This window comes from Prionailurus viverrinus, chromosome A3, assembly GCF_022837055.1.
Source record: "Prionailurus viverrinus isolate Anna chromosome A3, UM_Priviv_1.0, whole genome shotgun sequence".
NCBI classification, from domain to species: Eukaryota; Metazoa; Chordata; class Mammalia; order Carnivora; family Felidae; genus Prionailurus; species Prionailurus viverrinus.
This window is the reverse complement of record NC_062563.1, coordinates 96,621,449-96,644,536: the sequence shown is the minus strand read 5'-3', so window position 1 is coordinate 96,644,536 and position 23,088 is coordinate 96,621,449. Positions and strand designations below refer to the sequence as shown.

Sequence of the window (23,088 nt, the reverse complement as noted above, 5' to 3'; positions counted from 1 at the left end):
TTTCCCCAACCACTTACAGGGCCTAAAATTCAGGCTCTCAATTTCGGTCAAAATTTCTTTCACCTAAAAACTGGTACCCCTTTCACTAAAATCAAAGGCACCAGAAATAACAAGTATTGGTTGGAATGCAAGCTGGTACAGCCACTGTGGAAAACAGTATAGGGGTTTCTCAAAAACTTAAATTACAATATCCAGTAATTCCACTATTGGGTATTAACCCAAATGAAACAAGGACACTAATTTAAAAGATACATGGACTACTCTGCTTATTTGAGCATTATTTATAATAGCCAAGGCATGCAAGCAACCCCAGTGCCCATCAATAGATGCAGTTTATATATACATGCACACAATAGAATATTAGTCATCTATATAAAAAGAGTGAAATCTTAGCATTTACAACATAGATTGACCTAGAGAGTATGAAAGACAAATACCATATGATGTCACTCATAAGTAGAATTTAAGACACAAAATAAGGCAAACAGAGAACAAACTAGTGAGTGCCAGAGGAGAGGTGAATGGAAGGCTAAGTGAAATAGATGAAGAGGACTGAGGTGGACACTTATCATGGGGAGTCCTGAGTAATATATAGAATTATTGAACCATTATACACCACAAAATAATGACACTGTTAATTATATTGAATACACAAAATTCTAGCATGTAACAGTTACACAAAAGGAGCACCTTTTGGCCTAGGAAGGCCCATCAAACACTGAAGATCAACCTCCTAAGCCCGGTGCTTAATCTCTATCAAAACATGAACAACTGGGTTCCCTAGACTGGTTTTCTAAAGTTTTAAATGTTTCCCCACAAAATGATCCCTCTTTAATTTTTAGCCCACTGGATGTAGCACCTGCCATCTCTACTTACGACTGACCTATCTTGTCATCTAAATCCAGCAAAAGACTCACAGTTTTGGATCTATATATTCTTTAGGGGTACTGTCAAGTCCTATCCAACAAGCTTCCAATACTGTTGGTACCTTTCACTGGACTGTGCTCGTATTTATCAAGGAAGTAAGTTACCAAAGGGTAGAATTTGAGAATAGATCTTCCTTTGAAAAAAATCTGGGGTGATTAGAAGTCAAAATCTAAGGGAAGTACAGTTCCTGAGCTGTGGTCTGGGAAGGCCAGGAGTAGGACAGGTGAAAAACAAAACACAGTGGAGAACCTCAAGAAAAGCTCTACTTCTCAATGCTCCAAGTCTCTTCCAAAACCAATAATGCAAGGATGGTTGATGTTTATCATACTTGCTACCATTTCTTCCTTCACTGGTACATTTAGTAGGCATGGCCAGTAAACAATAGCCCTTTGTCTTAAACATGATCTCAGAATTCTCAAAACACAGCCCAATCAATCACTAACAATTCATGAGAGTTAGCAAAGAAGATAAAACCCATTTAAAGAACAGGGCATAACTAGAAGAAAACTTAGGAAAAAAACATTTTATGAGTAAAAGCAAACATATAGTAAAGGCTGCATGAAGGCTAAAGAACAAAAGTAGTAAACTCAATTATATCTAAAAAAATGAGTTAAAGCGATTCACAAAAAGATGTAAAATATGACAATATGGAAGGGGGACTCAAAACAGGTTTTTTTTTTTTAGAATGTGTTTGAACTGGAGTGACTATCAACTTAATATGGGCCACTATATAGTTCATATGTTCTATATTAACCTCATGGTAAAAACCTATAATACACAAAAAATAGTCAAGCATAAAACTAGCGAAATTCATCAATTACAAGGAAAGAAAGGAATCTAGAACTTCAAAAACAGTGAACAAAATGCCAGTAAGTAGAAGCCTATCAATAATTAAATGTAAATGGTCTAGGGGCACCTGGGTGGCTCATGAAGTTAAGTGTCCAATTCTTGGCTTGGGATCAGGTCATGATCTCACATTTTGTGAGTTCGAGTCCAGCACTGGGCCCTAGGCTGATAGTTTCTCTCTCTCTCTCTCTGTCTCATAATAAACAAACATTAAAAAAAATAAATGTAAGTGGTCTAAATTGTCCAAAAGACATAAGGTGATGGAATGTACAAAAAAAAAAAAACAATAGTACTTATCTATATGTTGCCTAGAGACACTGACTTCAGACCTAAAGACACACATAGAATTTAAATAGAAAGAAAAAGTCTCTACAAGAGACTACAAATATCTATGCAACCAACATTGGAGCACCTAAATATATAAGGCAAATATTAACAGATATAAAGGGAGAAATGGACAGCAATAGAATAATAAGGAATTTAAACAGCCCACTTATATCAATGGATAGATCATCCAGGCAGAAAGTCAAGAAGGAAACAGTGTCTTTGAATAACACACTGCACCAGCTTAATTTAATAAATGTGTACAGAACATTCCATCCAAAAACTATTCTCCAGGTTATATAACCTATTATTCCCTAAAGCAAGTCTCAATAAATTCAAAAAGACAGGAATCATATCCTGCATCTTAGCCAACTACAATGGTATGAAACTAGAAATCAATTACAAGAAAAAAACATGGAAAAAACACAAACCTTTGGAGGCTAAACATCATGGCACTAACAGTCAACATGCTGACAAAGATATTAATAATGAAATTTAAAAATGGAGAAAAATTAAAACAGCCCAAAATCACTGGGACACAGCAAAAGCCATTGTAAGAGTAAATTTATACAATCCAGGACTACCTCAAGAAACAGAAGCAATCTTAAATAATCTTATACCTTCAGGAACTAGAAAAAGAAGAATAAAAGTACAAAGTTAGTATACAGAGGGAAATAAAGATCAGAACCCAGAAATAAGTGAAATAGAGACTAAATAACCAAAGAAAAAATCAATGAAATCAAGAGTTGTTTTTTGAAAAGATAAACAGAATTGATAAACCTTTAGAAAGTCTCATCAAGAAAGAGAATTAACCACCAACACCACAGAAATACAAATGATTGTATAAGACAGCTACAAAACATTAGAAGAAATGGATAAATTCCTAGAAACATATAATTTTCCAAAACTGAGCCAAGAGGAAGTAGGTAATCTGAACAGTAATGAGATTGCATTAACAGTCAAAAAACTCCCAATGAACAGAAGTCCAGGACCAGATGGGTTCACAGGTGAATTCCACCAAAAATTTAAAGTAAAATGTTAATACCTATTCTCCTCAAACTGTTCTAAAAAAATAGAATAGGGAAGAAAGCTTCCAGATTCATTCTTCAAGGCCAGAATTATGGCACCAAAACCAAAGACACTATAAAACAAAACAACAAAAAACTACAGCCTGATGACCATAGATCCAACAATCCTCAACAAAGTGTTAGTAAATTACATTTACCAATGCATTACAAGTATCATTCACCACAATGAATTGGATTTATGCTGGCAGTGCAAGGACAGTTTAATATCCATAGATCAGCATGATACATCACACTAACAAAACAAAGAATAAAAATTAAATAATCTCAATAGATGCAGAAAAAGTGTTTGACAAAATTCAACATTCATTCATAATAAAAACTCTCAACAAAGTAAGTAGGTTTAGTGGAAACATTTCTGAACATAATAAAGGTCACACCTAACATCATACTCAATGGTGAAAAACTAAGAGCTTTTCATCTACTGTCAGGAAAACAACAAGGGTGTCAAATCTTGCCATTTTTATTCAACATACTACTCCAAGTTCTAGCCACAGCAATTAGACAACAAACATAAAAGGCATCCAAATTGGTAAGGGAGTGAAACTGTCACTATTTATATAGGAGATAATATTAAATGTAGAAAACACTAGATTTCACCAAAAAATTATTAAAATAATTTCAGCAAGGTCACAGGGTACAAAAGTCATTTATAATAATCTGTTGCATTTCTATACGCTAATAACAGAGTAGCAGAAAGAGAATTAAGAAAATCATTCCTTTTACAATTGTACCAAAAAGAATATAACTAGAAATTAACTTAACCAAGGAAGTAAAAGACCTGTATACTGAAAACTATAAAACATTAATGAAAGAAATAGAAGATGGCACACACAAATGTAAAGATATATCATGCTCATGTATCAGAAGAATATTGCTAAAATGTCCCTACTACTCAAATCTACAGATTCAATGTAATACTTATCAAAGTACCAATAGCACTTTTCACAGAACTAGAACAAGGGAGTCTAAAATTTGTATGGAACTACAAAAGACCCTGAACAGCCAAAGAAATCTTGAGAACGGACAAAGCTGGAGGTGTCACAATCCAAGACTTCAAAGTATACTACAAAGCTGTAGTAATAAAAACAGTATGGTACTGGCACGAAAACAGATCAATGGAAGAAAAACAGAGTCCAGAAATAAATCCACAGTTATATGGTCAATTAATGACAAAGAGGGCGAGAGCATGTTAGGGAATATATTGGAGAAAAGACAATCTCTTCAATAAATGGTACTGGGAAAAATGGACAGCTATACACAGAAGAATGAAACTGGACCACTTTCCTACACCATACACAAAGTCCTGGAAGAAAGCATAGGCAGTAATCTCTTTGACATGGCCTTAGCAACATTTTTCTACCTATGTCTCCTCAGGCAAAAACCAACCAACAACAACAACAAAAAGGCAAAAATAAACTATTGAGACTATACCAAAATAGAAAGCTTTTGCACAGCAAAGGAAACTATAAAAAAAAGGCAACCTACTGAATGAGAGAAGTTATTTGCAAATATATATTTTAAATATGAACACCTTATCAGATATAGTACTTACACAACTCCCCACCAAAAAACAAAAACAAAAAACAAAAAAACAGTTTGACTTAAAAATGAACAGAGGATCTAAATAGACATTTTTCCATATAAGACCTACAGATGGCCAACAGATATGAAAAGACGCTCAGTGTCACTTATTATCAGGGAAATGCCAATCAAAACAACAATGAGGTATTAGCTCACACATGTCAGAATAGCAAAGTGACAAGAAGTAAATATTGGCAAGGATGTGGAGAAAAGGGAACCTTCATGCACTGTTGGTAGAAATGTAAATCAGTGCAGCCAATACATAAAACAGTATGGAGACTCCTCAAAAAATTAAAAATAGAAATACTACATGATCTAGTAATTCCACTACAGGGCATTTATCAGCCCCCAAAAACTAAACCAGTAATTCGAAAAGATATATGCACCCATAGGTTTATCATAGCATTATCTACGGTAGAAGTAAGATATGAAGCAACCCATGGATGGATGAAGATGTGGTATGATACATACAATGCAATATTATTCAGCCATAACAATGAATGAGATTTTGCCACTTGCAACAACATGCATGGACCTGGAGAGTATTAGGTTAAGTGAAATAAGTTGGATAAGGACAAATACAATATAATTTCACTCATATGTGGACTCTGAAAACCCAAACAAATGAACAAACAAATAAAGCAGGAATAGACCCATAAATACAGAGAAAAACCTGGAAGTTGCCTGAGGGAAGGACTGGGAGGGGAATGGGAAAAATAGATGAAAGAGAGTGGGAGGTACAGGTTTCTAGTTATGGAATAAGTGAGTCATGGGGCTGAAAGGTACAGCATAGGAAATATAGTCAATTGTATTGTAATACTATTTTTGTACGATGACAGATGGTGGCTATCCTTGTAAGCATAGTGTAACAGAGTTCTCCAATCACTAAGTTGTACACCTGAAACTCATATAACTTTGTGTGTTGACTATACATCAATTGAAATAAATAAATGTTTTAGAAAACAGATTAAACACACTATATACATGATGGGCCATCTAAACCCCTCCCCCTATAAAAGGCTATGCTGTAAGAGTAGCATATTAATATCATTTCTCCCTCATTATCATAATTTGTCCTCATAATTCATAAAGAATGGTATCTTAAATATAATGCAGAAAACTTTTAGACACATATGTAACTGGGTAAAATAATTCACTGTATTAACCTAAAATTAACTCTTCTTTCATTAGAGAAATGAGAATTACAACAAGAAGAAATGGATATCATTATTCAAGATTCATAAGAGGTCTTCAGTATATTGCATAGTAAAACCAGTAATTTTAATTAACCTCATTTTAAATTAGAGCATTTAATACATAGCCTTTTTTTAATAATTGAATACATTTTTCTGCCTACTTTAAAACATTTGTTGAGTAGACATAGAATAATACCCTCCAAATCTTTTGCTTTCTTCCTGGTCACTTCTTTTCCCATTGTGAGATGTAACCCATTATCAATTTTCTCACGTATTCGAGTAATTTCCAAGCACTCACAGTGTAGGCTGTCACAGATTCAGGTGGAGGTTTCCTATCTTTAGTTCAGAGCACAACTCAATTAGTTGTAACCATTGAGTCTTTAACTTCCACCTAGATACTACTTCAGGTTCTTGCAAGACTTGTTACTTTAACAAAGAAGATTCTAAGCTGATCTTATTGACTCTTCCCAACATTCCAGAGATAGAAAGGTTCTATGATTAACCCCACCTCTCCCTAAAACCTGCTCCTCCTATAGTCATTGGCAACACAGTTTTCCAACTGTTTAGGTTAAAAACCCAGAACCTTGTGTTATACATCTTGTTCTCTCAGATCTAGCCTCCAATCTGCCATTATATCTTGTCAACAGTTTTTGAACTATACCCATTGTTTGACCTCACCTTCTCTACTGTTACTACATTGGCCCAGTCCTCAGAATCTGTTCCTGGATTGTTGTACTATCTTCCTCTAATTTCCTTGCTCCTCATCCCTTTTTACCTTCTTTAGTCTATTCTTTTTTTTTTTTTTAATTTTTTTTTTCAACGTTTATTTATTTTTGGGACAGAGAGAGACAGAGCATGAACGGGGGAGGGGCAGAGAGAGAGGGAGACACAGAATCGGAAACAGGCTCCAGGCTCTGAGCCATCAGCCCAGAGCCTGACGTGGGGCTCAAACTCACAGACCGCGAGATCGTGACCTGGCTGAAGTCGGACACTTAACCGACTGCGCCACCCAGGCGCCCCATTCTTTATTCTTAAACAAAAGCCGGATTGATCCTATTCAATGACCTCAAATAATGTCATTTTTCTGTTTAACATTGTCCCGTAGTCTCCCATCTCAGTATGAGTAAAATCAAAAGCTATAAACATGCCTTGCCTATTGCTTGGACACACCAGTCTTGCCTATACTTTAAGAACTTTGTGCTTATTACTGCCTCTGCCTAGAATGCTGTTCCCACAGAAACTGTAAGGCTTGGTCCCTCATCCCCATCAGATCTTCAGTGAAATACCAACATCTTACTGAAAACCTTCCTTTTCAAATTATGACTCCATTCCCACCCTACCTCCCTAATTTGCTATTCTTGCCTTGTTTTATTATTTTTTTCATACAGTCATCACCAAGTCAAACAAATGTTTTCTTCTGGGTTTACTTTTCCCCATTCCCTGCTATATCCTGAACACCTACAACTGTCTGGAAAATTGGTATTCCATAAATATTTGCTACATATTATTGAAAATTGCAAATTTTTGGATGAGGAAATAAGAGATGAAAAAGCTTATCCAAAGACAAACTTGGGATCAATGTCTAGCATAGTGCCCAACTCTCCATGCTTCTACCTATTCATTCTTCCATGGAAGAGTACTCAATTACTGATAGTGGCAGGAGAGTGGAATTCAGCCACATAATAGAGAAAATAAATGTTAGCCAAACTGCTCCACAAATCTTATGACCTCTTCCTCTTACTGTGCTTCATGGGTACAGTTAGCATTATCCTTTGCTCAGAAAACATCCACAATTTAAATCTTTGTGTGTATTGCTTTCTATGTATAAAGTACTGAGTTTTCATTATTAAAGATCATCTCCCTCATTAATAGTACCAGCATCTGTGAGGCATGAGTTGTGTTTGCATGGTGTCTTAACACATGATCCCAAATTTTTGAAAGAAATATAAGGTAGATACCACCATCCATTCTTTACATATGAGAAAAAAAAATACAGATTTTTTTGTGTGAACTTGAGTTCAAAAAATTCATATCTGGTAAAAATGGGGTTCAGTCCATGTGACAAATAATATCCAGTCTTCTTTGACCAGGCAAATCTACCATAGTGCTTTGCTGCTCTGAACTCTATTCCTGGCTATTGGTGCCATTTATCTAGGGCTAAGCATGAGTTAGATGTATTCTTCCAAATTTTCACAAGTATGAGTCACATGACCAAGCAGTAATGAGGTGAATTTTCCTAAGCCACAAAGGGGAAAAAAAAGTCACACTAACGTTCAATCTTGCAATCATGATTCACATGAGATATGAGCAAGGTAAGAAGCAGAGATATCATCTACTACTCAGTTTCTTGCCTGCAATTAAAGTCATCTACATGTTCAAAAACAACTTGATTAAGTACAACCTAGAATTTGGGGTGCCTGGGTGGCTTAGTAGTTGAGCAAACGACTCTTTATTTTGGCTCAGGACACAATCTCATGGTTTATGAGTTCCAGTCCCACATTGGGCTCCGTGCTGAAAGTGCAGAACCTGCTTGGGATCCTCTCTCTCTGCCCCTCCTCTGCTTACTCTCTCTCTCAAAAAATGAATAAAAAAACTGAAAAATATATAAGCTATAATTCTTCTTTTCTCTAGCTACCATAGATAGCATTTGCTATTTATTCACATATCATTAAAAACCTTTATTCAAAATTTCAACAACTTAGCTTTTTACTCTATGATGGACACCATGATATGACGTCAGGCTGACTGACATAAATTTTAAGAACCCAATATGTATTGGTTGTTGCCGTCATCTATATCATCTGCCACAGACTATTTCCTATATCTCTTGTTAAATGACTAGTTCAACTACTAGGACCAGCAACATCTTTACCCTGAATAAAGCATAAGACTGCCCATCAGAGAAAACTGGCTCTAACCTTGCTTGTATCAGCTACTGACTGTGAAAGTTTTAGACACTATAGTAACTTTCAGCTGTAAAATGGGGTTAATAATACTGATCCACTTTCACCAGCCACTGAGGTCCAAGTGAGAAAGTAAACTTAAAACTCTTTCATAAATTTTAAAAATGTCACTGTAAAGTATTATTATATAACTTGTACATACCTTTGGGGAATCCTTTTAGAGTCTTTATCATCATTTATTGGATCACCTGTACAACTTAGGCCTAATGAACTCTGCACAGATAAGGATATCCCAATGAATGCCCAGGATAGTGTGAGAGTACCATAAGGCCAAGCAAGACAAGAACAAGGTACTTTCAAAAGGAGGTAAGCTTTCTTCTTCCACCCCACAGTGGACATTGCTAGGGCTAAAGTATGGGTGGGACAGCCTAGTTAGTTACAATCTCATTTTTCCCACTTATGGTGAATAGTCAGGAAATAAGATTCTCAAAAGAAATAAAACACAGGAAGCTTCTGTTTGGGATTTCAAAACTGGCTGTGGAGTGCAGTCCAAAAAAAGATATAGGTCAACCAAAAACAAAGGTAAACCATTCTCGCAGTAGGAACTGCCAACTCATGCATAGAGCTGTCCTTAGTGATTCCAGCTCAAGTTTGGTTACATTTACATATAACTAGTTATTTATTTGCTTCTTTGTCTTCAAAGGCTTTGTATGAATGTAAAGGTCTTATTTCTGAAGCTAGACTTCTGGATAAATATGAAAAAGTACTTTCTGGCTCTTCACTGGTATGTCCTCCACAGATGCTAGCTCTACATAAGCCATACTGGGATTTGGTACACATATCCCAGTGTTTAGTCAGTTGACTGAGATGCATTCTTAGATCAGGATGCCTCTCAAATTGACGTATAAGACCAGCCTATGATCAAAGTTGATTAATGCTTTCCTTTATTTGGTTAATATACTCTGGATTTTTTCCATATTCAAAACATATTGAGGATCCCAACCAATTAGAATTTTCCCATATGTTGTACCACTTAATCCTCACACATACACAAAAATAAAGTATTACTTTATCCTTATTATTCAACGGATGAGGGAACTGAGGCTTAACTTGGTAGCTAATAAGACAGTTACCAGTAATACAAGTGTGTGACTTCTATTTACAGGGTATTTAGGAATCTACTGCAGCTCCAACTGCTTTTGAATAAAATAAGAATAAAGGGCATTTAAGGTAGTTCCCCTGAGAAGCCAGGATGCCTCCCCTTACATGTGCCTGCCAGGGTTTGGCCTGGTTTAGAACCTTATCATCTGTTTCTCCTGGAGTGACTGTACTTTAGGGGAAATTCAGCAAAAGCACCAGAGGGTTCTCTTCAATCTAAACCTGAAAATAATATTTCTTTGGTTAACAAAGAGACTCTATGCATGGACAACATATTGTAGGTTTCCTTGCAAAAGGTTGAACTATGTAAAAAAACTTTCAAAACCACAGATTAAAGGACAAAGTATCCTCAAAAGACTGGAAATGCATAACAGTGTTGCCAAAAAATCATAGAAAAATATTAGTAGTTCCTTTGAAAGAAAGCATCGAATCTATGAAATTGGAAAACTTCTTTGAAAAAAAAAAAGGACTCCGCGAACTTTCATGAAAATGACAACTTTTAACCAGTGAACAAAGATAAACATTAAAGGGTTAGAGAGAGTATGATACAGTATCTTGCCCCTACTAAAAATCATACTCAATATTAAGATGAAAGCTTGCTCAAGGCACAATCCTATCTTGGAGTCCCTGTGAATCTAGCCTTTGACAAAGTTAAATCACCTCCGTATTTATTATAAGATGTAAAGGCTACCTCATTATCTCTTTACCCGATATACTAAAAATGCCTAGGCAAATTCTTCAAATGTACTATGGCTACATCTTTGAAAGAAAGAGTGATCTCTGTTATATCTGGAGTCACCACCTGTTAGAACTCTCTAAACTTCTTTTAAAGAAATTAATGCTTAGCTATGAAACAATCAATTTCTGCCTACAACTTGCTTGGTTTCAAGGGCTCACCCATTAATTTCAGCATTTCCAGAATTATTCATTGCTAATATTATCTCAAAAACAACTGCATAAGTAATTTGAATTTCAAAGAGACCATTGGCCTGATGTACTTCTTATTATTTTGTTAAGGAAAAAAATAAACTATTGCTTAGCTTTTTTCATATATAAAAAATGTAGTTGTTTGTTATATAAGGATTAGACAATATACAAAGGATGGCTAAATATATAATGATATATGAAAAGGATTTGTTTTAAAAAGTGCTATAAAAACAGTTGAATTATTTTAACCTCAATAACCTTGTCTATAAAACGCAAGAAACTGAAGTAATTTTACCTGTTTAAAACTTTCTTTCAAGCAACATTCTCACCAAAATCCTTAATTGCCTTTGAGAGTAGTAATGCCTATGTCTCTAAGACAGGACAATATTTGGGGTAGACAAGAAGGGAGGTGGATGGAGACCTTTAAAAGGTATATGAAGGCTATGGCCTAAGGACTGTGATGTGTTCTCAGGAGTCTTGCCTCTAGGAAAGTGCATATCCAAACCCTGCTGCCATGCGGGGGATGGGCATTTGGCATATGAGTCTGGAACCATTTTATCTGTCATCTTCCACCCTTCCAGAAGGAAGAAATAAAAAAGCTCCATTTCAAATAATATGTATATTATAGGTAAAAGGTCAAGATTGACCAGAACTATAGGTATTCAGGGGCAATGTTGCCCCTGTACCCTATAGGATACATTTGGCAATGTCTGGAGACCTTTGTCACTACTGGGGAAGGAAAGTTGCTATAAGCATCTATTGAGGAGATGCCAGAGATGTTGCTAAATACCCTACAATGGACAACCACAACAAGCCCCCTACAAGTAGGAATTATCCAAGCTAGGGTAGACTAAAATAGCCTAATGGAGCAAGCCAAAAGGTTTTCTAGGAAAGGGTCCAAACTGACTTCCAATACTGGGAAGCTTTCACCACAGTGTATAAGACTCTCTTCCCTTTACTTACTAGACCAATTTTTCCCCCTAAGTGTGATCCATGAGTTCTCTGCATCAAAAACATCTCAGATGTGGTTTCAGAACAGTGGAGCCAGAACCCAGAATTCTCAGCAGAAATTTATTTGCTACCCATGTGATTCCTCTACAGATTGTAACTTGAGAATCACTACTTCATTTCTCTGTTGAGGTCATTCTCTTCTGCGTTGTCCATTATCACCTCTCTGTAAGTGATTCCTCTATGACAGACCCTGGCTGGTTGTTCACTACTACACATCCAATGGCTTAATTGGAGTAGACATGGTGAAAAAAACAAAAGGCACTTATGTCATCAAAAAGACTATCATCTTTTAGAAGAAACAAGGAAAAATAAAATTAGCTACCCATTTATTTAGCACTTGTCTATTCTGTACGCTGTGCTAAGTGTGTGCCACATATTAACACATTTAATTCTAATAACACAATAAAGTAGATACTAATATTTTCACTTTGCGGCTAAGAAAAATGGAGCTCAGTGAAATCAAACCACTTGCCCAAGGTCACAAAGCAACTACTAGAAGTCAGAATTATACTTGTGTTCTATTTAGTGGAGGGTATACATAGGCAAGAACTGCTACTCCATGCATATCGCTCCTGATTTTTCAGACTCCTCATATGCTGTAAACAGAAATTGTTGGGGTAGGAGAATAGATGTGCCTAGGATATCCCTTTAATTTAAAGAGTGCCAACAGCTAGGAAGCACACTATTTCACCCTGTCACTTCTTCTCCCTATGGAAAACGGAAAGAGGGAACACGAGCAGTCACCTTGGATCAAAAGATGAACTTGAGAGGGGTGCCTGTGTAGCTCAGTTGGTTAGGTGACCGACTTCAGCTCAGGTCATGATCTCGCAGTTTATGAGTTCGAGCCCTTCGTCAGGCTCTGTGCTGACAGCTCAGAGCCTGGAGCCTGCTTCGGATTCTGTGTCTCCTCCTCTCTCCACCCCTCCCCTGCTCACACTCTGCGTCTCTCTGTCTCTCAGTAATAAATAAACGTTAAAAAAAAAAGAACTTGAGAATAGAGGCCCACACTAAGTAGAGGGGACCATAAATCAGGACTCTGGGTGTCTGATGATTCTGAGTTAATTATGTAGGCCCTGAACTACATACATATAGACTTACTCTATGTGATAGAAAAATAACTGTATTTGGATGTTTTAGCATATAGAGCTGAATCTATATCTAATTAAATTATGTGAAAGGTTTTGTTTAAAATGTTAATACTATTATTGGGAATTAATAATTTAGGATACTTAATTAAAGGACAATATTTCACATCTAGATGTAATTAACATTTTAATGTATCATAACCTTCATGTGGGAAAGCAAATGAAACCAACTCTGTCACTGTGGCCCCTTTCAAATTCCTTTTTGAAATAAATTACTAATTTGACTAATTCAGCTATTTTGAAAGAAATTCTGTATATTTCTATACCATAATCTTTAAAAAGTCTACATAATATACTAGAAAAATTTTTAAAATGACAAAGGAATTAAACTAGACAAAAATAGTAAGCTAATGTATTAAGCACACATTTATATGCTTATTATGCAACAAATGGAAAAATTTAACACTCAGACACATTCCCTACCCTTATGGAGTTCACAGAGTAGTTAGAAGACATATAATTAAATAAGTTCTTACATTGCAGTGCCCTACTAGGAATGAAAGAAAACACATCATGCTGTGGGAGAATGTCAAGGAAGGCTTCTTAGGAGAATCATGGTATGTCATAGCAGCACCTGGATGGCTCAGTATGTTAAGAATCTGACTTTGGCTCAGGTCATGATCTCATGGTCCATGAGTTTGGGCCTGCATCAGGCTCTGTGCTGACAGCTCAGAGCCTGGAGTCTGTTTCAGATTCTGTGTCTCCCTTTCTCTCTGCACCTTCCCTGCTCATGCTCTGTTTCTCTCTCTCAAAATTAAACATTAAAAAATGTATAAATAAATAAATAAACATTAAAAAAATAGAAGCACCACAGTATGTCAGTCACTAACTTTGTGACTTCCAGGAAGCTACTTCGATTCTCTGAACATCATTTTCCTAATATTTTTAATGGGGAGGACAATGTTTCCTCCACAAGGTAACTGTTAAAACACATTGCATAGTGCATTTAAAATACTTAGCACAGTGCCTGGAAATACTGAGCCCTCACTGCATCTTAGCTAGTATAATCATGTTATTAACTACATACAATTGTCCTACTGTCCTTCTAACTGTATTACTATTCCAATTTATAAAGCAAAAGCAAAAGCTCAGATTAGGAATGTTGCCCAGTAGCACCCAAATTGTAAAAGACAGAGTCGGTTTCCAAATTCACAACTAACAATAACACCTTGCTTATAATTTTAACATCTACCTTAAGAGAGCGTGGTGTACTCTGTAACTTATTTTTTAGGTACCAGACATCAAAACCATGTGGCTGTTACTGTTCTCTGCTTGGCTTTTATTCAGGTAAAATGCTAGGCCTTATTCACGTAAATAATTTTTCCTGGCACATCTTCTAAGAACCACTCAAGATTATGTTTGCCTGGATTGGTGTGATAAAGCCAGTAACAGAGCTACATATCCTTAGTTAAAACAACAACAACAACAACAACAACAAACAAAAAACCTGTAAGATTTTTTTTTTAAGTTCTTTAGGTAAACATGTCAAAATCAATTTGCTCAATTAATGGCAGGTACTGGCAATCTACCAGTCGACTGCTTCTAGTACGTGATAGCATCACCATCTCTGTCACAGTGGTTACTGCAGTTGTCTGCACAGAGGTGAATATGGAGAAAAACAAAGTTCCCTATCACCTCTTGACCGCTAAACAAGTTCTCAAAAGCCTACAAAAGATTCTGGCACTCTGAAACAGGAGACCTGTGTGCAAAGCAGGTTAAATCCAGAACATACTCTCCTTGCTGTGATCTGAGGGCCACCTCCTTCCAGACCAGGGTTCATCCTCATGTCTTGGCCAAACGTAAAATACCTCTTTAGTGCCTTTCTTTTTCTTGCATCTTTGAACACTTGTGTAACTTTTACACAGACTGATGGGTATAAGATAATAGCTGTTATCCATGAAGAAAAAATAGAAGAAAAAAAAAGCCCTTGCAAACAACTGTTGATTCAAACATGTAGTTAGATAATTAATATTTTTCAACATAGATCATATAGATTAGGCTCTGTATTAGCATGAATGCTTAATTTTTTCAGTCATGATGTTAATGCTTATTTATACATGTCTCTTTCAGTGAAGCTCCCCTAATCAAAATGTAAAAGTAGCTAAATAGCTCTACCAAAAAATACCACCCAGAAATAAATATTGTTCTGGACCATTGTAGAACTTAGTTCTGGACTTCATTAACTCTTTGTATTGGAGCATGAAAATGAAAGATGTAATTTCTATAGTCTTAAATGTTTATAGTCTTGGGGCGCCTGGGTGGCGCAGTCGGTTAAGCGTCAGACTTCAGCCAGGTCACGATCTCGCGGTCTGTGAGTTCGAGCCCCGCATCAGGCTCTGGGCTGATGGCTCAGAGCCTGGAGCCTGTTTCCAATTCTGTGTCTCCCTCTCTCTCTGCCCCTCCCCCGTTCATGCTCTGTCTCTCTCTGTCCCAAAAATAAAATAAACGTTGAAAAAAAAATTTTAAATGTTTATAGTCTTATGCCTTTCCTTCAAGGAGATATAATAGCATCACTTGGCAATTCTTTACACTTAATAATCACCATTCTTAGAAAGTTTTTCATACTTAATCAAAATTTAAGCCAATTTTCCCAAGAATATTCTTATATTGTCTTTAAATCCTATTTTCCCTAATATTTAATCTTAATATTTTTTCATTTTTTATGAAACTTTTTCCAATAACACAGAAACATAATGATTAAGTTTTGTTGCCTTGTAGAGATTCTGAAACTTGGGGTAGGATGGAGTAGTTATAGATTCTAAGAACCTACTCCCTATGATCTGATTCTAATCCAACAGGTCTGTATCTTAGGATGGATTTTAGCAGTCTCTTCCCACCATTTGCTGGGTTTGGCATGCAGATGATCTTTTGATCACTTTGAGAAACCCTCATTAAAATCCAAATGGGTCAGAAAAATTTCTTTGGCATCCAGACCCCACTTTTTCCCCAACTTCTTTTTTTTTTCATTCACTTGTTTTATTTTTTATTTTTTAAAATTTACATCCAAATTAGCATATAGTGCAACAATGATTTCAGGAGTAGACTCTTCAGTGCCCCTTACCAATGTAGCCCAACCTCTAACTCCATTTTTTACTTTTCTTCATCTTTCCATCCAACTCTGACATTTTCAGGTCCAGTTAGCACAGAATACATCTATACCTCAAAAACTATAGGCATTGTATTTCTCTTCTGAGCTAATCCTATCTCTCCTCTTCTACCTGGAAAACTATCTACTTATACATCAAGGTTCAGAAACGTATTACCCCCTTTATGAAGTTTCCTCTTCCCCCTTCTCTTCCGAATGCCTGTATCACTTTGTATGTATTTCTGTTAGAGTGATTATAATAATCTATTGTAGTTACTGTTTATAAGTCTGTTTTCCATGCTAATTCCATATTCATACACAGGTCAATAAATAGCACATATCATTTACCCAATAAACATTTGTTGAATTATAATCTGATACTAGAACCACCTCTAGAGATACTACGAGGTCAGGGGAACAGTTGCCATCTTTGCAATTATTCTTTTGAGACAAACATAATTCTTATATCTCTAACTTCCTTTAACACTTTATATTGTTTAAGTTTTACCTAAGTCCTACTTGAACTTTTTTGGGAAAAATTATTTCTAAGAGAACCCAGAGTTTGATCACACTACTTCATCCTTCCCATATACACTAATTTCACCTTTGAAAGGTATTTTCTGAGATGGTATATTCTAGAAATTAATTTTTATGTCATGATAGGAAATTAAGAAACATTTTACTGGATGATACAAACTAAATCCTTAGAATCTGGGATAGGTGATAAAGCAATTCTACTCATGGAATCCCAGTCTATTAAAAAGGTCAAAGTAGGAACTTAGATGGCAAGAAATACAACAAACTGCTAAGTGATGCTAAGTATACACGAAAGCCACCTATGAATCTACAGCAGCAGCAGAGAAGTTTTCAAACATAAGTGTGCTTCTCTTGTCAATTTGGCACATCATGCCCAAATGAATAACCTCTTTCCAAGTGCATTGGGGAAGGAAGCTTACATAACAATGTGCAGTTTTAGTGTTTAAACCTGCTCAACACTGGCTGTCTGAGAGCAGTCTGACATAATTCCTGCTCAGTACACAGAGAACCTTCTGTTTGCTTTGGAAAATTGTCCTGCTTACATGGATTCTCCAGCTAGTGGGCATTTCCTCATGGCCATCTGACATTTCTAAATGATTCAATGGTAATATAATCCCTTTATCCAAAATGATAATCCTTTTCCACTTTTGTCAGAAAATCAGAATGCCTTAGTGCTAGAGTCACCTGTACCTAATTCCTCCCTTTTATTTAGTTCTCTTCCTCCGTTGTGGCTGTGAGTAATGATGTGACCTTTTGTGTAACTGACACAATGGCTGCCTAATTATATCTTAATAAATAATCTTTGTACTTCACTCACTTTCAGCCTCCTAAATTCTTCTAAACAGGTGTATCATATATTGTAAAGTCAGCATATGATTACGGGAAAAGGGGCTCAGGAAAAGTGTGGGGCTGGACTATAGGCAAACATTTTGATACACGGCTTTGATACTTGCCATATCTAAACACAAGACCTACTCTGCAAGATTTACAATTCCATGGTCTTGTCAACCTGAAATGCTTCCCTGCCCTCCTTACGTGCAACAACACAAATCTAAACCATTGTGTTCCAAATGACTTGAAGCCCTCAGGTTCTCACAAAAATTTCCCAGTGCAATCCAGTCTACCCAACACCACAGGAATGTATCTTAGTTCTTAGACATGTTCTGTCTTCACCTCTAAGTTGACACTTGGCACGTATCTGGACACCCAAAAAGGCTGCACATTCCTCAAGAGCAGAAGCCAGGCCCCACATGTCTTTTATCCCCCATAACACATTAGTACCCACCAATTCCCTACTCATCAACCCTTCCCAACACTACAAAGGAATTCCCACAATACTGCAGAAGTATTTTTTTTAATTTTATAGTCCCAATGATACCTAAATCTGTCCATTACATAGTAGATAAGGATTTTTTTTTATATCAAGTAATCAGAACAACAAAATTATGGAGTTAGAAAAACAAATCAGTCTTCCAAACCAACACATAGCTAACATCACAGGTTTGATATTGTCCATTTAAAAGAATGGGGCCCACTTGGTAACATTCCATCAAATATAGGGTACATTCTAAGACCAACTTTGGACTGAAATTTTCTTTTTGGTCTATACAATTATATGTCTCCTACAAAAACAATGTCTCATCAATGAATCAGTCTTTTTCCTGTAAGCTATTTCTTGAAAAATATATTATAAAACCATACAGTTTTAGAGCAGGGATACTTTAAGATATATCCCATCGATGACCTATCATCATTTTACAATGAGAAAATGGAGACCTAAATGATCTATGTAATTTTCTTGCAGTCACCTAATTAGTCAATGACAGAAATGGAACTATGACACCAGTGTTGAGACCCTAAATTAATGCAATTACTGTTACACTTCATTGTTTTGTTTATAGCACAATATACAGTAGTATTTTTAAATTAGAGTTCTGATACATACAAATGGATTTTAAAAACAATGAACACCACTATAAATGAAACATGCACATGAAGATAAACAAGTGCATGCATAATGCATTCCATGATAGACTCTCTGAATTTGCACAAGTGCACAACACAACTGTTCTTAACTCACGAAATTTAAAGATGATTATATTCCAAGGGTTTGTAAAATATGAGCATTTCTTACCTGGCAGCTGTATGAGGGGTTGATAAAAGACATTAAACACTTGAGCTATGATTAGACATTATATTTTTCTGGCACTGAAGGTTTCCTCCTACCTGGGTTTGAGGGGATTAGCAGTTTTAAAGGAAGGTAGGCCAAAGACTTGAGAGGGATCACCCAACATATAAGACTTTGGCATTGTTACCCACATTGCAGTATTAAGTTGACTGTAGTTAATTATCAGCTAAGTATTCCTATTTGCTAGTTATGGCTCCATTTTTCCTTATTGTGCCTGAAATCCCTACTATTACAGTGACTTCTTTAAGTTAGAAAGCGTAGGTGGGAAAATCACTTGAGAAGTTGCCATGCTACTCTTCCCCAGGTAATGAAAAAAACAGTATTAACCTTAGTGCATTTGAGCTGTAAGGAATGCATAATTTGGCAGGGCAGGAGGGAGAGAGGGTCTTGGCATAACAGAAAAGCTAATGCTGAGAAAGGACTCCACCTTTCAAACTGCCTCCAATTTTCCAACACCAATATCCACACATAGTTAACTAGGGATGTATAATTTGAAAAAAAATGAATGATACCCTCTTAATATATTTCCTAATACCCATGATCCACACAAAGAAGCTTTTATCCCACCCCATGAAAAGTAACAGGGCCTCACATTCTAATGGTCCAAACTGTTTTAAAAACACCCACCCCGATGCTTTTCAGCATCCCTTAAAGATTTAACCACCTCCATGAACTTATTTTGCCCTTTTATATAAAAGCTGGTATCTTGACAGTTTTAATAAGTACTCAGGAGAGAATAAGGAAAGTGGAGGAAAAATGCTCACTCCAGTTATCTTTTCTTTCTAAATACTAAGGCATACAAAAGAATTAATCAGCATATAGAAACCCAAATGAAACAAAGAACAGTGACATTTCACAGCTCCTAACTACGAAGAGAACTTACAAAACAGCATCAGTGTTATGACATGCAACATCAACAAAAAAAGGTAGCAAATTTGGTAGTGACGCCTTGAAATGGCTTCACTCTTAATCTTGCAAGAGTAGGGACTCCTTTGTTTTCATAAATATTTTAGTCTTTGCATTAGAAAGTTTTCATTTGTTTACATCAAAACCAAGTTCATTAATTCTTTATGTATCAGTTTCTTCACCATTTTACCCCATAATTTTAGAAGAGCAGACTGATTCTCTGGGCCAACATCAATTAAGGATGTTTTATGACCCTGTAACCTTTCAAACAAAGAAGAATACACACTCTTAACTAGCCTTCCTTAAAGAAGCTCACCAAAGGACTACAGAATGGGTTCATTCCACATATGCAATGACTTTCACTCCCAATGGGAAGAAAGACTAAGAAATAAAGGAATGAAATACCATTTTTCCTTCTCAAGTTTAGATCATGCTTGAAGAATGTATTTGTGCTATGTAATTCTTGACTCATACAAAGAATAAATAAATAGATCCTTTGCCCAAAGAATAAATAAATAGATCATTTGCCCAAATAGTAAGTAAAGAAGACTTGAGTGGTCGTATCTTTACTTATTTGAAACCCCATCCACCTGCTTTCAAAATTAATGTTTACAATGAAACAGATTACATTAGAAAGCAAAGTTACTCACCATGGAGGAATCACTGCTTCCACTCCCGATCGGAGCTCCCTCAGCACAGGTTGGGAGGTGGGTAGAAAGTTGACTAGCCCTGCCCCCATCTATGACATCACAATCTACCTCATAAAAGGTAGTGAAAGTGCTCTGAACTCCTGTCTGATTTCCGAGAGATACAGAAAAGAGTGAGTGAGAGAGAGAGCAAGAGAAAAAAAAAAAAACGTACCCTATTGGGAAGGGATTGGGGAAGTGGAAGAGGGAGGGGGTCATTGGGAGAAAGAGGCATATGAAGGAATTAGGTGCTGAAAGAGATATGGATGGGCATCTGTGATATTAAGCAGCCCAGCCATATGAATTCCTCATTGGCTCTCTTGAACAGATAAATGGACCATTTTGGAGAAGGAGGATGAAGAAGCACCCTGCCTTGTCAGGCATTGTAGGGGACAATCGTTGTGGGTTCAAAGGGGATGAATCCCCTATTTAAAGCATTGAAGATCACCAAGAGAGAAAGCAAGGGCTACAGCTCTTAAAGCTTGGAACAGTATGTGGGGAATCTCAGATGTCTTTCTTGGAAGTTCCATTGCCCTGCTGTGTGACCTTCATTAAGCCCTTGGCCTCTGCATGTGCAGCCAGTACATGGTACTAAAAGGATACTTACCTCTTTCATTGGAATCACTGAAGAACTAATGAATTCATTGTTGCTACAACTGCAATTCTTTTTACTCTTCCTTTTTGTACCCAAGGAGGGGCTGTGTGACAGGCACATTTTAAAAGATAAGCCAATAACCAATGCCTATTTCTACTTCTTAAGCTTTTACGTTCTGCATGAAATATCACTGACAATTTTGACCAGTTTTTCTCTGTGTAGTGAATATAACATATATATCTATATATGTATATATGTAAAGGGGGTAAATAAAGCCCACCTTCAAAACTGGAGAAAAATCGAATGGGAAGATTTCCATAACCATAAGGTCCCTGCACTACCACTCTCAGAGGTCAAATTTAAGTTACCCAGTGATGTTAACTGACCAAATGTGTGTCACATGCACTAAAGGTATAGTCATATAGTTATAGCTTTGTTTAACATCTGAGTCCATTGTGGGGGGGTGTGGGGGTGGGGGGGTGGTAAATTAGGCACTATGGGAGAATAATGTGGAGAACATTAAGGTATTTTTATTTTAAATGGAGATTTAGAAGTTAAAAAACTATGAACTACTCAAAGTTGTTGAGTGGGTAATATGACAAAAGGAAGGAGTAGTTTCAAAGAGCAGGTAGGTTCTGAAACCCTCCACATGGAAGCCAGATCTTCATTTGCCCCGTGCAATATATGAAAAGTGAAACTCACTATTCCCACAGAAAATATTTTAGTAAAAGATTCAAAATTATAGTTTACAGTTAATGGCATCATAAATGGGTAAAGCCCAAAGCATGTTTCTGTGTGTAGATAACCAATATTCATGATTAAAATTTTTTTCTTATGTTTTAAGCCAATATAATTCTATTTTTAATCCTGCCATTCCTAGATCACGAAATATGTAAGTGTATTAATGATCACAATTTAAAAATTAAGCAGGGGCATCTGGGTGGCTCAGTCTGTTGGGCATCCGACTTCGGCTTAGGTCATGATATCACGGTCCGTGAGTTCGAGCCCCGCGATGGGCTCTGTGCTGACAGCTCAGAGCCTGGAGCCTGCTTCAGATTCTGTGTCTCCCTCTCTCTCCGACCCTCCCCCATTCATGCTCTGTCTCTCTCTGTCTCAAAAATAAATAAACATATTTTTTTAATTAAGCAAAACTGGTAGATTAGGGAGCATTTTGAAACATAGATGCTACTAAATTCAAACTGATAATGGATTTGGCAACATTACTCCCATATTTTACTTCAAAATAAATGTTAGAGGCATTTAAATAATTTCTTCAGAAAATTAAATACAATAGAAAAAAATATCTGGCATTTATGAAAAAATGGAATTTTTCTAGTATTTGATGTTTTCTGTACTTATTAGAGAAAGCAGTGATATCTTGCTTGTTTTCCTTCTTGTATTATTGTATTTCTATTTTCAGTAATTCTGAATCTAAATTCAGCTTCTATATTCAACAGCTTTATTGTGTGAGTTTTCACAATTAATGGCCCTATCAAGTTTTATTTTCTTCCTATTTTTACTCATTGGATCATTGACTAGTTGGCTTATCCTTGCTTTTTTATGCTTTATGATGATCCCATTTGTTTAGAAATTAGGTATCTCCTGATTTTCCCATTATAGGGAATGTGCTATTCATTTATCCTTATTTTTCAGTTTCAAAAATGATTATTATGTATTAGAAGCTTATTTGTGTCATCTCACCTTTCATACAAAATTTAAAGGTCATTATTATAAGATTACTGATTGCAATTGTTCATTCTTCCAAGAAACACCTTAACAATATTACTACACAACAAAGAAGGTATATATCTGCCAATGTTAATATATCAGAATAAAAATGGAGTTAAACACTTTTTAACTATTGAAAGAAAACAAGTTAGACTTATAATTTGTTGATGTTTCTTATTATCTATTGCTTATTTGGAAATGGAGCATGACTTCAGGAACCCAATGCAAAACTAGGCTGCATCAAAAGGATGCAGAGT

At 36.1% G+C, this 23,088-nt stretch overlaps 1 protein-coding gene across 5 annotated transcripts in view; it reads right to left on the bottom strand.

Annotated features, from left to right (window-relative positions):
- The window catches only part of CTNNA2 (catenin alpha 2), a 1,116,199-nt gene that overhangs the window by 11,225 nt on the left and 1,081,886 nt on the right, over nt 1–23,088 (bottom strand). For 2 of the 5 annotated variants that reach the window (XM_047854186.1, XM_047854187.1), the window contains exon 18: nt 20,473–20,616. The exons of 2 other annotated variants lie outside the window; for them this stretch is intronic. In XM_047854186.1, coding sequence (XP_047710142.1) covers nt 20,473–20,616 — 144 coding nt within the window. Of the gene's footprint in view, nt 1–20,472; nt 20,617–20,652; nt 21,207–23,088 lie in introns of those variants that run through there. One more of the 5 variants, XM_047854190.1, reaches the window with a different exon arrangement.